The sequence below is a fragment of the Mustelus asterias genome, unplaced genomic scaffold, assembly GCF_964213995.1.
Source record: "Mustelus asterias unplaced genomic scaffold, sMusAst1.hap1.1 HAP1_SCAFFOLD_47, whole genome shotgun sequence".
Lineage (NCBI taxonomy): Eukaryota > Metazoa > Chordata > Chondrichthyes > Carcharhiniformes > Triakidae > Mustelus > Mustelus asterias.
Window position 1 is genome coordinate 954,177 of NW_027590122.1, and position 14,508 is coordinate 968,684.

General features: G+C 45.2%; 2 protein-coding genes and 1 non-coding gene across 3 annotated transcripts in view; 1 reads left to right on the forward strand and 2 right to left on the reverse strand.

The window, feature by feature from the left end:
* Positions 1-14,508, reverse strand: part of LOC144483173 (uncharacterized) — a 950,558-nt gene that overhangs the window by 72,315 nt on the left and 863,735 nt on the right.
* trnak-uuu (transfer RNA lysine (anticodon UUU)) lies at positions 792-864 on the forward strand. The gene has a single exon. It is a non-coding gene; the product is annotated as a tRNA-Lys (tRNA).
* Positions 6,226-12,087, reverse strand: LOC144483134 (uncharacterized). Its single transcript, XM_078201921.1, has 2 exons — positions 11,993-12,087; positions 6,226-8,258 (listed from the first exon to the last, which is right to left on the reverse strand). The coding sequence occupies exon 2, from the start codon at positions 7,906-7,908 to the stop codon at positions 6,982-6,984; it is 927 nt and encodes a 308-aa protein (XP_078058047.1). The 5' UTR covers positions 7,909-8,258; positions 11,993-12,087; the 3' UTR covers positions 6,226-6,981.

Consider the following 14,508-nt stretch of genomic DNA (forward strand, 5'->3'; position numbering starts at 1 on the left):
CACCCACATCCCATGAATAAATAAATGTTGACATTGTCTGTGGGGAGAGAATAGAGCCAACGTTTCGAGTCTAGATGACCCTTCATCAGAGGGGTCTGACCCCTCTTCTGTTTTTGTGAATGTTGCCATTGTTTATTATATTAACCAAGGGATTTACTTCACCAAATAACATAAACTTCGTTCCACTCAGAGTCGGTCACAATTCATTTTTGACAAACAATATTTTTATTTTCTCCAATTCAGCACTAACAATTTCAATAAGCTCTTGAAGATCCCACCCAGAATAAAAAATATTGGCATCATCTGCAAACAAAACTAATTGTAATAACTGATGCATTCCAAATGTCATTAATATATAAAATAAACAATTGAAGGCCCAAAACAGATCCCTGTGAAACTCCACACAGAATATTCACAAAATCTGATTCACATCACCTACTGTTACAAATTGTTGAGATTTCCAAATAACTTCTGAGCCACTTATTCACTACTCCCCTAATCCCTTGTTTCCAGTGTTTTAAGTAATATTCCATGGTCAATTGTATCAAAATCTGTGTAAGATCAGTAAAAACCTCGATTGTAAATTGTCTTCTTGTCCACAGCATTCGTCATTTTCTCCACAAATTCCATCAGTGATAATGAGATAGACTGACTTGGTCTGACTATTACACAGTGAGTTACATTGAGGAATGGAATTATCAGACCATTTAGCAAATGACTTCTCTTTTCTCTGAAAAATTAGAAAAGTGAAGACACTCTCCTGTAATTAGTATAGTCATGCAGTATAATATGCCCGGCGAGCTCAGTCGGTAGAGCATGAGACTTTTAATCTCAGGGTTGTGGGTTCGAGCCCCACGTTGGGCGTTGTTGTTTGGGGTGGCACGGTAGCACAGTGGTTAGCACTGCTGCTTCACAGCTCCAGGGATCTGGTTTCGATTCCCGGCTTGGGTCACTGTCTGTGTACACATTCTCCTCGTGTCTGCGTGGGTTTCCTCCGGGTGCTCCGGTTTCCTCCCACAGTCCAAAGATGTGCGGGTTAGGTTGTTTGGCCACACTAAAATTGCCCCTTAGTGTCCTGAGATGCATAGGTGAGAGGGATTAGCGGGTAAACGTGTAGGGATATGGGAGTAGGGCCTGGGTGGGATTGTGGTCAGAGCAGACTCGATGGGCCAGATGGCCTCTTTCTGCACTGTAGGGTTTCTTCTATGTTTACCACCAGCTTTAAACCATGGAGTAACTTAGTCTATTTTCATTTTACAGGGAAATAGCCCAGTTTGAAAAGACCGGATGCAAATGTGTCAATGGTTTTACTCCACAATCAATAACCTGCTTAATGATTGACATCTCAGTATTGTCTGAATTGGTAGATTTTTTATTCTTATGATATTTCACAATATCAATGACCTCCTTTCCATCAACACCTCTAAAACGTGGGATGGGATGAAGAGGTGGATCACTTTCTCTTGGAACTTTTATCATTGTCCATGAACTCTGTTAAAAAGAAATCCACATTTGGAAGCCCAGCCATTATATGAAATATCAGCACTATAACAGGAGAAGATAAGAAAGACAGACATATTGATCTTTTCATCAACACATCTGAGAGTTAAGAATGTGTGACATGATTTTGGGACACCGGAGTGAGTGTACAGATGTGATTTGTTACATGTGAAAAATAACAAGCCTAAATTCATGATGAGATGGAGTGAAGAGCGGGTCCCAAACACACACAGCTACTTGAGACACAGCAGGAGATGAAATGGTTCATGTGGCCAGGGCATTGAGACAACATTGTGACATCATCAAGGCACTGACACACACTCCAGAGAAACTGAGTTCAAAACAATCAGGATCCAATTAAACACATTGAACATGCTCACAAAAATAATATAGATTGGGACAATTCAGGTCTTGGGAGAAATAATACTGATTACAAAGTGTCAACAAGTTGGATAGGGGTAAAGAGAGAGCTGGGGAAACTTTTACATCCATGCTTGATCTGTTGCTTGAAGCTTACTAGTAACCGAGAACTCTCAGCGCTCCTTCAGGAGTAGAAAAGATTGAGTAGATGTTACCCCAGGCGGGGCCAGAACAGAACTGGAAAATAACAGTGAAATTGAGTGAGGGTCAGAGAGAGAGTTCTCCCCCCTCAAGGTGTGGTCTGTAAGAATCCTGGGGAACCCCCTACTTCGGGTTTTTTGACTAGTGAACATTAAATTAAATTCTATAACTGGCTGTGCCTTGATTTTGAATTTGATTGTTACATTTCTCCTGTTTTTATCCCTGTTATGATTACGCTCTGGGTAAGGATGGTTGACAGGTGACAGGATGGGAAATTGTGGTTTGGGTCATTGACCAAATGGTTTGTTGATCCAAAAGGTGTAAAAGGGGCCAAACTTTATCAGAAATCCAGCAGAGCTGAGAACAGACAACTTGCTGTGTGGGAGCAGGGGGATAAACAGCTCCCAGAGGACAGAGAAAACAGGAGGGCCTTGAATCCTGGATGATACCTGGGTGTCAAGGCCACCATGTTTTCACTGCTTGGCATGGGAATGCTGACTCCCTGTACCAGGGACGCAGCGTGGGAAGATAATTGTTTGAGAGTTTGACGTGGCTTGTGCAGATACAGATGGTTCAATGACAGGTTTTCTAATTGGGCCGTTCAAATGTTAGCTGGGCAATGATTGGGTTAAATCAGTCTCCATAGACTTTGTGATGTAACAAAGTATAAGAAGGGATTCCCCGAGAACAGAGATTTGTCGAGGTTTTACATATTGCATTGACTGGTGCCATGGCATCTGGGGCAGAGCAGGGAGCATTTCCGTGGAGATGCTGCTTCTACCCAGAGTGTAATGGTAATGCTGCTGCATTTTGATACGACTGCTCAGACATTAGCCTGTGTCAGCTCTTATTGATCCTGAATAAAATCTAACCACTGTCACCAATAAGGGTTATCACTGGGAATCATTTCAGAGTTTGGGAAAAGGGGAGAAAGGGTTAATTGATTCCCTGAACCCCATTTTCTAACATCGCTGAGTCAAAAATAAAATCTCATCTCCCCCTCTGGCTCCTTTGCCAATTACCTTAGAGGGACTCACTTTCTGTTAAAGAGCCTGCCAACCCCTCTCACCCACTTTCCCTAAAGTGCATCAATCTCATCAGGAAAAGTCCAGAACAATCAAATTTTTTACTGATAAAAGTTTATTAATGAAACAGAACATGGTTAAAACAAACAGAAAATGACTTGAGGATCAAAGACAACCAGAGTAAAGGATGTTCACAATGTTCTGGACACAAATGGTTTCTCTTCAGCTCCTCTGTCCCCTGTTCCCGTGACTCCCCGCTTTGGACACAGGGACACTGAACCCCGGGGGTCACGTCACCATCAGCCCTGGTCACCCCCTCCCGAGCCCCGATTGGTTGGAGGCCCATTTCCCAGTCAGTCCTCCAGCGCCTTCCTGTCTCTCTATTAGTGTGATCCCCATGGCAGTTTCCCAACTGCCATGCAGGCCTGTTATTCGCAGCTAAATTCAGCCCTCAGCTCCGTTGCCTGGCTGTCATTGACACGAGCAACAGAGACAGAAAGGTGTCCCAGGCTCAAATGGGAAGTCAAAACTTGTGGCTCTAAACCAACACTTCAACATTTGTCAGTCAAATCCATGTTATTTACACTGGGAGTTTTTATGATGAGATTAATTGAAGTGTTCGGCTGGTCAGCAAGCTCGATAAGCACTGATTCCAGATTGTTCAATACTTCTGTCTTGAATCACAAAATCTTCTCACTTTATCCCCTTCCTGAACTGAATTCCATTATCCTGAGCAGCTGTGGGTGTCACCTCTCTGTGTAAACTCCTGCCCCTTTTTATAAGGCTCTCTCATTCCTTATTGTGGGTCAATTCTTTAATGGTTGAGGATCGCTCTGTGATGTAGTGAGTGTTTATCCGGTCAATCAATGTTTCTGATGTCAGTCAGAACGTCCATCGTTACTTTTCACCTGTTTCTTACTCTGTCTTTTATAAAAATAAAGTTTTCAAACTTTTACAGAATGGTCAGCTTTAAGGTTTCTTTAGTTCATGATGAGGTCATCCAAAGGTCAAAGCCTCTCTTTTCTCCTTCCCGTTTAACTAAGGGTCTGTGGAATATTCCATTCACGGGGAGGTGGTGGGAATGTCGCTGGCCGAGTAATGCAGAGACCCAGCAAAGGATCTGGGGACAGGCAGCTGGTGGGATTTGAATTCAGTGAATCAATTTGGAATTATATAAAGTTAGTCTCAGTAACGGTGACCATGAAATTGTCATCGATTGTTGTAAAAACCTGTCCAGTTCACCCTATTAATGCTCCCTATTAGGGAAGGAAATCTGCCATCCTTACCCGGTCTGGCCTACATGTGAATCCAGACCCACACAGCGATGTGGGTGAATCTTAACTGCCCCTCTGAAATGGCTGAGCAAGTCACTCCATTCAGGGGCAATCATTCTAGACACCCACCACCCTCTGTGAAAAAATTGCCCCTCTGGACCCTTTTGTATCTCTCCCCTCTCACCTTAAACCTATGCCCTCTGTCTGTGTGGAGTTTGCACATTCTCCCCGTGTCTGCGTAGGTTTCCTCCGGGTTCTCCAGTTTCCTCCCACAATCCAAAGATGTGCAGGTTTGATGCATTGGTCATGCTAAATTCTCATTCAGTGTACCCGAACAGGTGCCACGGTGCAGCGATTAGGGGATTTTCACAATAACTTAATTGCAGTGTTAATGTAAGCCCACTTGTGACTAATAAATAAACGTTACTTTACTTAGACCTTTATAAGATCACCCCCAAGTCTCTTACGCTCCAGGGAAAAAACACCCAGTCTATCCAGCCTCTCCTTATACCTTAAACCATCAAGGCCTGGTAGCATGCTAGTAAATCTTTTCTGCACTCTTTCTAGTTTAATAATATCCTTTCTATAATCGGGTGACCAGAACTGTACACAGTATTTCAAGTGTGGCCTTACCAATGTCTTGTACAACTTCAACAAGACGTCCCAACTCCTGTATTCAATGTTCTGACCAATGAAACCAAGCATGCTGAATGCCTTCTTCACCACGCTGTCCACCTGTGACTCCACTTTCAAGGAGCTGTGAACATGTACCCCTAGATCTCTTTGTTCTGTAACTCTCCCCAACGCCCTACCATTAACTGAGTAAGTCCTGCCCTGATTCAGTCTACCAAAATGCATCACCTCGCATTTATCTAAATTAAACTGCATTTGCCATTCATCAGCCCACTAGCCCAATTGATCAAGATCCCGTTGCAATCTGAGATAACCTTCTTCACTGTCCACTGTGCCACCAATCTTGGTGTCATCTGCAAACTTACTAACCATGCCTCCTAAATTTTCATCCAAATCATTATTATAAATGACAAATAAGAGTAGACTCAGCATTGATCCCTGTGGTGCACCACTGGTCACAGGCCTCCAGTTTGAAAAACAACCCTCTATAACCACCCCCTGTCTTCTATCATCCAGCCAATTTTGTATCCATTTAGCTACTTCACCCTGGATCCCATGAGATTTAACCTTATGCAACACCTCCCTTGCTAAAGTCCTCATTAGATATCAATTCTACCCGTTACCGACATTTCACTGAACCAGTCTATATTTTCATCACCAGACTACACTGGCAGCAATGTCAACATCTTTCTAACTTGATTGATTCTATTGAGGAGCTGACAAGGGTGACCATTGAGGGTAGAGCAGTGGATGTTGTGTACATGGATTTTAGTGAGGCTTTCAACAAGGTCCCTCATGGTCGCCTCATCCAGAAGATTAAGATGCATGGGATTCACGGTGACTTGGCCACTTGGATTCAGAATTGATTTGCCCATAGAAGTCAGAAAATAGTGGTGGAAGGGTGTTTTTCTGACTGGAGGTCTGTGACGAGTGGTGTTCTGCAGGGATCCGTACTGGGACCTTTGCTCTTTGGGATACATATAAATGACTTGGATGAAAACGTGGATGGGTGGGTTAGTAAGTTTGCAGACAACACAAAGCTAGATGGAGTTGTAGATAATGTAGAAGGTTGTCAAAGGATACAGTGGGATGTAGATCAGCTGCAGATATGAGCGGAGAAATGGCAGATGGATTTTAATCCAGGCAAGTGTGAGGTGCTGCACTTTGGGAGATCAAATATTAAGGGTAAGTATCCAGTTAATGGCAGACCCCTGAACAGCAATGATCTTGGGGTTCAAGTCCAGAGCTCCCTGAAATTGGCCACACCAGTAGATAGGTGGTAAAGAAGGCAGATAGCATGCTTGCCTTTATTGAGTCTGACATCCTTTATTCAGGATGTCATGTTGCAGCTTTATAAAACCTTGGTTAGACCGCACTTAGAATAGTGCATTCAATTCTGTTCGCTACATTACAGGAAGGATGCAGAGGATTTGGAGAGGGTGCAGAAGATGTTTACCAGGATGCTGCCTGGATTGGAGGGGATGAGCTATAATGAGAGGCTGGACAAACTAGGGTTGTTTTCTCTGAAACTGCAGAAATTGAGGGGAGAGCTGATTGAAGTCTATAAAATTATGAGAGACAGAGATAGGGTTGACAGTCAGAATCTTTTTCCCCAGAGTTAAAATTTCTAATACTAGGGGGCATGCACTTCAGGAGAGAGGGGGAAAGTTCAAAGGAGATGTGAGGGGCAAGTTTTTCCTTTGCACAGAGAGTGGTCGTGTCTGGAACACGCTGCAGCACAGGTGGTGGAGGCAGATACGATAGGGGCGTTTAGATAAACACATAAATATGCAAGGAATATGGACCAAGGGCAGGCAGAACGGATAAGTTTAATTTGGCATCATGTTCGACCCAATATCGTGGGCTGAAGGGTCTGTTCCTGTGCTGTACTGTTCTACGTTCTATTAGTGATCTCCATTTAGAAAAAGGAAATAAAGGCACTGGAGAAGGGGCAAGAAAGATTCACAAGAATAATCCCAGAACTGTAATCACTTGTGAACTCGCTGGTGTTTCACCAAGTTTGCTGACCGAGTGAATCCCTTCCCACACACAGAGCAGGTGACCAGCCTCTGCCCAGTGTGAACTCGCTGATGTACCCGTAGGTTGCATGACTGAGCGAATCCCTTCCCACAGTCAGAGCAGCTGAACGGTCTCTCCCCAGTGTGAATGCGCTGGTGGGTAATCAGTTCATGAGAGCTTTTGAAGCCACTCCCACAGTCAGAACATTTAAAGGGTCTCTCCTGGGTGTGAGTGATGTTGTGTCTGCGGAGGCTGGATAACTGAGTGAATCCTTTCGCACACACCGAGCAGGTGAATGGTCTCTCCCTGGTGTGAACTCGCTGATGGTTCAGCAATGCTGCAGATATTCTAAATCTCTTTGAGCAGTGAGGGCAGCTGAACGGCCTCTCCTCAGTGTGAATGCGCTGGTGGACGATCAGTTTCTGAGAGCTTTTGAAGCCATTCCCACAGTCACAGCATTTAAAGGGTCTCTCATTGGTATGAATGACTCGGTGTGTCTTCAGGCTGGATGACTGAGTGAATCCCTTCCCACACACAGAGCAGGTGAACGATCTCTCCCCAGTGTGAACTCGCTGGTGTATCTGCAGGTTGGATGAAGTTCTAAATTTCTTTGTGCAGTGAGAGCAGCTGAACGGTCTCTCCTCAGTGTGAATGCGCTGGTGGGACACCAGATCCTGAGAGCTTTTAAAACCACTCCCACAGTCACAGCATTTAAATGGTCTCTCATTGGTGTGAGTGAGATTGTGTTTCTGCAGGCTGGATAACTGAGTGAATCCCTTCCCACACACAGAGCAGGTGAATGGTCTCTCCCCAGTGTGACTGCGTTGATGAATTTCCAGCCGAGATGGGGATATGAATCCCTTCCCACAGTCTCCACATTTCCACGGTTTCTCCATGGTGCGGGTGTCCTTGTGACTCTCCAGGTTAAACAATCAGTTAAATCTCACACAGGTCACGGGTACAATCTCTCCCCGCTGTGAAAGCTGCGATGTATTTTCAGGCTGTGTAACTGGTTAAAGCTCTTTCCACACTCAGTGCACTGGAACACTCTCACTCGGGTGTGTGTATCTCAATGCATTTCTAGTCACAGCGATGTTTACAATCTTTTGAAGCCAAGAGGCCAAACAAGCATTTCTCCTGCTAGATTCAAAGGCCGATGATATTCAGGTCCCAAGAAGTCGAGTCACTCTGTCAGATCTCGATGTGATGTTGGAGATTTCTGTCTGATTTCTCCTTGTCTAATATCCTGTAAGTCAATTTAGAAAAAAAACATTGCAATTCAGAATATGATCGAAATTCAAATCTACATTTCTAGTTTATGGAGCATTCTTTAAAGACACAGTCATGGAGCATTAAACTTGCCCAGCAGGGCCTCCCGTATCAGCACACAGGCAGCTGCTTTGTGAGACTGCCAGCAGTACAGACAAGTCAGAGATAAGGGTGTCCTCAGAAGTGGGATTCATTGTGAAAGCTCAGGGACGGTTGATAAGATGGAGCAATTCTGTGATTCTAATGAACATTCTTTCCTCTCCCATTCCCCAAAAGCCGTGAATCTCCATCCCACACACTCTCCCTCCATTCTCACTCTGCTGTATCTAATATTCACCCTCCCAATTCTCCTGAAGGTGCTGATTGAGGCTGATTGACAGATCCATGCTCACTGCTTCCTGTCCAGCACAGAAATCAGAACAAATAGGAGCTGCAGTCAGCATTCGGCCCATCGAGTCTGCTCAACCATTCATTGAGATTATTGGTTGATCTACCTCTGCATTATTTTCCCCACACTGTCCCCCATATCCATCGATATCTTCAATATCTAGAAACCTATCAACCCCTCTCTTGAAAATTCTTGATGACTGAGGCTCTGTAGTCCTCTGGGGTAGAGAATCCAAAACATCACCACATCCTTGAGTGAAGAAATCCTTCCTCATCTGAGCTTTCTCTCCATTTTCCAGCCTGTTCCCAATAATTATTGACTCCCTTGTCATTCAAACACTGTCTAACTCATCCTTGAATATATTCAATCCCTCCACTGGTCCCTATGGAAGAGAAATCTAGACACTAACAATTCTCTGAGAGAAGAGATTGTTGGAAATATATAATATAGCTGCAGTCCAAAATTACACAGCCAGATATAATAAGTGTATTTTATTACAGAGCTATAAATAATATATCTAATCTGTACCATATAACAACAGGGGAGCGGATAGCCTTGTAGTATTAATCACCAGTCCCCTGGGCCTGATGAAATGTATCCTAGGATTCTGTGGGAGGCAAGGGATGAGATTGCAGAGCCTTTGGCGTTGATCTTTGGGTCCTCGCTGTCCACGGGGATGGTGCCAGAGGACTGGAGAATGGCGAATGTTGTTCCTCTGTTTAAGAAAGGGAATAGAAATGACCCTGGTAATTATAGACCGGTTAGTCTTACTTCGGTGGTTGGTAAATTGATGGAAAGGGTCCTTAGGGATGGGATTTACGACCATTTAGAAAGATGCGGATTAATCCGAGATAGTCAGCACGGATTCGTGAAGGGCAAGTCGTGCCTCACAAATTTGATAGAATTTTTTGAGGAGGTAACTAAGTGTGTTGATGAAGGTAGGGCAGTTGATGTCATATACATGGATTTTAGTAAGGCGTTTGATAAGGTCCCCCATGGTCGGCTTATGATGAAAGTAAGGAGGTGTGGGATAGAGGGAAAGTTGGCCGATTGGATAGGTAACTGGCTGTCTGACCGAAGACAGAGGGTGGTGGTGGATGGAAAATTTTCGGATTGGAGGCAGGTTGCTAGCGGTGTGCCGCAGGGATCAGTGCTTGGTCCTCTGCTCTTTGTGATTTTTATTAATGACTTAGAGGAGGGGGCTGAAGGGTGGATCAGTAAATTTGCTGATGACACCAAGATTGGTGGAGTAGTGGATGAGGTGGACAGCTGTTGTAGGCTGCAAAGAGACATAGATAGGATGCAAAGCTGGGCTGAAAAATGGCAAATGGAGTTTAACCCTGTTAAATGTGAGGTGATTCATTTTGGTAGGACAAATTTAAATGTGGATTACAGGGTCAAAGGTAGGGTTCTGAAGACTGTGGAGGAACAGAGAGATCTTGGGGTCCATATCCACAGATCTCTAAAGGTTGCCACTCAAGTGGATAGAGCTGTGAAGAAGGCCTATAGTGTGTTAGCTTTTATTAACAGGGGGTTGGAGTTTAAGAGCCGTGGGGTTATGCTGCAACTGCACAGGACCTTGGTGAGACCACATTTGGAATATTGTGTGCAGTTCTGGTCACCTCACTATAAGAAGGATGTGGAAGCGCTGGAAAGAGTGCAGAGGAGATTTACCAGGATGCTGCCTGGTTTGGAGGGTAGGTCATATGAGGAAAGGTTGAGGGAGCTAGGGCTGTTCTCTCTGGAGCGGAGGAGGCGGAGGGGAGACTTAATAGAGGTGTATAAAATGATGAAGGGGATAGATAGAGTGAACGTTCAAAGACTATTTCCTCGGGTGGATGGAGCTATTACAAGGGGGCATAACTATAGGGTTCGTGGTGGGAGATACAGGACGGATATCAGAGGTAGGTTCTTCACGCAGAGAGTGGTTGGGGTGTGGAATGGACTGCCTGCAGTGATAGTGGAGTCAGACACTTTAGGAACATTTAAGCGGTTATTGGATAGGCACATGGAGCACACCAGGATGATAGGGAGTGGGATAGCTTGATCTTGGTTTCAGATAAAGCTCAGCACAACATCGTGGGTCGAAGGGCCTGTTCTGTGCTGTACTGTTCTATGTTCTATTAATCCAGAAACTTAGCTGATGTTCTGGGGACCCGGGTTTGAATCCTGCCACGGCAGATGGTGGAATTTGAATTTGAAAACAAAATCTAGAATTAAGAATCTACTGATGACCATGAAACCATTGTCGATTGACCAAAAAACCCGTCTGGTTCATTAATGTGCTTTAGGGAAGGAAATCTGCCGTCCTTACCCAGTCTGGCCTACATGTCATAGAAATCATAGAAATCATAGAAACCCTACAGTGTAGAAAGAGGCCATTCGGCCCATCGAGTCTGCACCGACCACAATCCCACCCAGGCCCTACCCCCATATCCCTACATATTTTACCCACTAATCCCTCTAACCTACGCATCTCAGGACACTAAGGGGCAATTTTCTTAGCATGGCCAATCAACCTAACCCGCACATCTTTGGACTGTGGGAGGAAACCGGAGCACCCGGAGGAAACCCACGCAGACACGAGGAGAATGTGCAAACTCCACACAGACAGTGACCCAAGCCGGGATTCGAACCCAGGTCCCTGGAGCTGTGAAGCAGCAGTGCTAACCACTGTGCTACCGTGACTCCAGAGCCACAGCAATGTGGTTGACTCTCACCCAGCTTCTGAAATGGCCGAGCGAGCCATTCAGTTCAAGGGCAATTGGGGATGGGCAATAAATGCTGGCCCAGCCGGCAATGCCCGTGTCCCAAGGATGAATAAAAAACAACATCAGACACGTCTCTGTCCGATATTAGTTTACTGTCCCCTTTAATATATTTCAGAAATTAGATGGGCACATGAAGGAAATAAACTTGCAGGGGAAAGGGAATATAGAAAGGGAATGGGACTGACTGGATTGTTCTACAGAGAGTCGGCATGGATTCGAGTTACTGAATGGACTCCTTCTGCGCTGTAATGACTCAATGAGTGAAAATATATAACATAGCTTCAGTGCTACATTACAAAACAAGAAATAATAATAAACGTACTTTGTTACAGAACCATAAATATTATACCAAATCTACTATATAACAACACAAGGCATATCTCTGTCCTATATTAATTTATTGTCCTTTTAAATGTCAGCCATCACCAGGGGAAACCAGCCCTTTAATTGTGAACATTAGGAAAGGGACCTTTTAGCCAGACAAATCAATGTGTCAAGCTGAGGGAGCAAAGGATGTCAATGTCTTTAAGAGAAAGAGAAACCTGGGCCAACCTTTCCAGAGTCTGCACCCTCCCTGGAGTCACTCCGTTTCCCTTCAGTTGCTGCAAGTCAAGGCAGGAATGAGCAGCTGAACAAGCTCATTGTCCACTTCCGCATTCAGACAATGGGCGAGCTCTGATTGGCTGGAGGACCAGAACATCCGTTCCTCCAACTTTCCATTGGCCAACACCTCAGCAGCAGGTCAAAAGGTTGGCTCGCCCCGCACATGCGCATCTTCCCCTCTCCCTTGGACATGCGCAGTCCCGGGCCGAGGGAGGGGGCGATCATGACGCGGCTTCTCGCTCTGGCCGGAGCCGTCAGCCGGTTGATTGGAAACCGTGGCTGGAAGAGGTGGAGGGGGAACAATGGGTGGGGGCGGGGCTCCCGGGTCCGCACGCCCGGGCCTGAGCACTGGAACCCGGAGACGTCATCGCGGAGCAGAATGATTCCTATTGGCTGATTTAGGCAGAGCTCTCTTATGGACGTCACAATGCGGAAGTTGTCCAAACTCCCTCTTCTGGGCAACATCTGGGAGGAAATCAATGTTTCCCCCTTTCCATTTCTTTTCTCATTCTGGGGGAAATTGGGGACTTGCAGCAACTGAAGGGAAAGGAAGTGAATCCAGGGAGGCTGCAGACTCTGGAAAGGTTACAGATGAAGACCGGATTCAGGAACAGGACTAGGCCCAGGTATATTTTTGTTTCTCTCTCAAAGACATTGACATCTTTTAGTTCCCTCAGTTTATCTGGCTAATAGGGTAGCCTCTTACCCAATGTTCACAATTCAGTTTTCCCAGAAGAGGGCTAACATTTAAATGAACTGTAAATTTGTATGGGAGAGAGATATGTTATTTATGATCCCATATTTTTTGACTTGAAATATACAGCAGTGTGGCTGCTTTATCAATTTCCAGTGATGCAGAGATTACAACATAGAAGGAAATGCATTTGGCAACTTAAATCCATGCTGACTCTCCGTGGTAGCCATGATGTGGAGATGCCGGCATTGGACTGGGTTGGGCATAGTAAGAAGTCTCACAACACCAGGTTAAAGTCCATCAGGTGAGTGACCTGAGGAAGGAGCAGTGCTCCAAAAGCTCGTGATTCCAAATAAACCTGTTGGACTTTAACCTAGTGTTGTGAGACTTACTGTACTCTCTGTGGAGCAATTTGGTCAGTTCCATTCCCTTGAGCTCCACGTCACATTGGAATGGATGAGAGTTCCAGATGAAGTGAGACTGGGGTGGAGTCGGGCGATGTCACTGAGATGGGAATAGGCGGTTTTGATGATGATGTGGATATGTGGTTGGAAGCTCATCTTGGGGTGAAATATTTCACCATGGTTGTGAACAGTTTGGTTCAGCCTCAGACAGTTACCAGGAAGATAGAGTTGCTGGTGAGGGAGTGGAGTTTGTAGTGGGGACTGAAGACAATGGGTTCAGTCTTCCCAGTGTTTGTATGAAAGAAGTTTCAGTTCTTTTAGTACTGGATTTCAGACAAGTCAGGATTGTGTGCGAGTTGTGGGGGGAGAAACTCGGAGGTGATGGCGTTCACATCTACCTGCTACCTTGGTCCTTCTAGGTGGTGGAGGTTGAGGATTTGGGAGATTCTGTCAAAGTTCTCATTGAGTTCTAGATGTATAAAATCCCTCTCCTTCACCCCGGCCCCTTCTACTTCTCTCTGTCTCCACTCGAGACCAGGTGCCAGATTTCCTTTCTTGACAGACATCAGCATAACACTTGGGTTTTTATGATAATCCAGCAGCTTTCCTCTGTGTGGGTTTCCTCCAGATGCTCTGGTTTTCTCCCACAGTCCAGAGATGTGCAGATTAAGTGGGTTAGCCATTTCCCTTAGTGTCCCAAGACATGTAGGTTAGATGGATTAGCCATGGTAAATGTGTGAGGGTATGGGGATAGGGTGGGGGAGAGGCTCTGGGTAAGATACTATGTGAGAGAATTGGTGCGACCCATGGGTTGAATGTCCTCCTTCTGCACTGTAGGGACTCTATGATAATGTTGGAAAATGTGAAACAGTTCATTTTGGAAGGGAGAGCAGGGGAGTATTATTTAAATGGGGAAAAGACTGTAAAGCTGCAACACAACAGGACTTGGGGGACTTCTGCACAAAACACAGAAACCCAGCACACAGGTGCAGTTGGTAATCAGGAAGCCTAATAGAATGTTGGCCCTTATTTCAAGTAAAGTAAAGTTTATTTATTTGTCACAAGTAGGCTTACATTAACAATGCAATGATGTTACTGTGAAAATCCACTAGTCGCCACACTCCGGCGCCTGTTCAGGTACACTGAGGGAGAATTTAGCATGACCAGTTCACCTAACCTGCACATCTTTGGACTGTGGGAGGAAACCGGAGCACCCGGAGGAAACCCACGCAGAACCGGGGAGAATGTGCAAACTCCACACAGACAGTGACCCAAGCCAGGAATTGAACCCGAGTCTCTGGCGCTGTGAAGCAGCAGTGCTAACTGCAGTGCCACTGTGGTTGGAGTATATGAGTAGGGAAGTCTTG

What these genes read in the sequence shown, in the direction of transcription:
- LOC144483134 (XM_078201921.1), bottom strand. Translation starts at nt 7,908, where the DNA reads ATGGAGAAACCGTGGAAATGTGGAGACTGTGGGAAGGGATTCATATCC.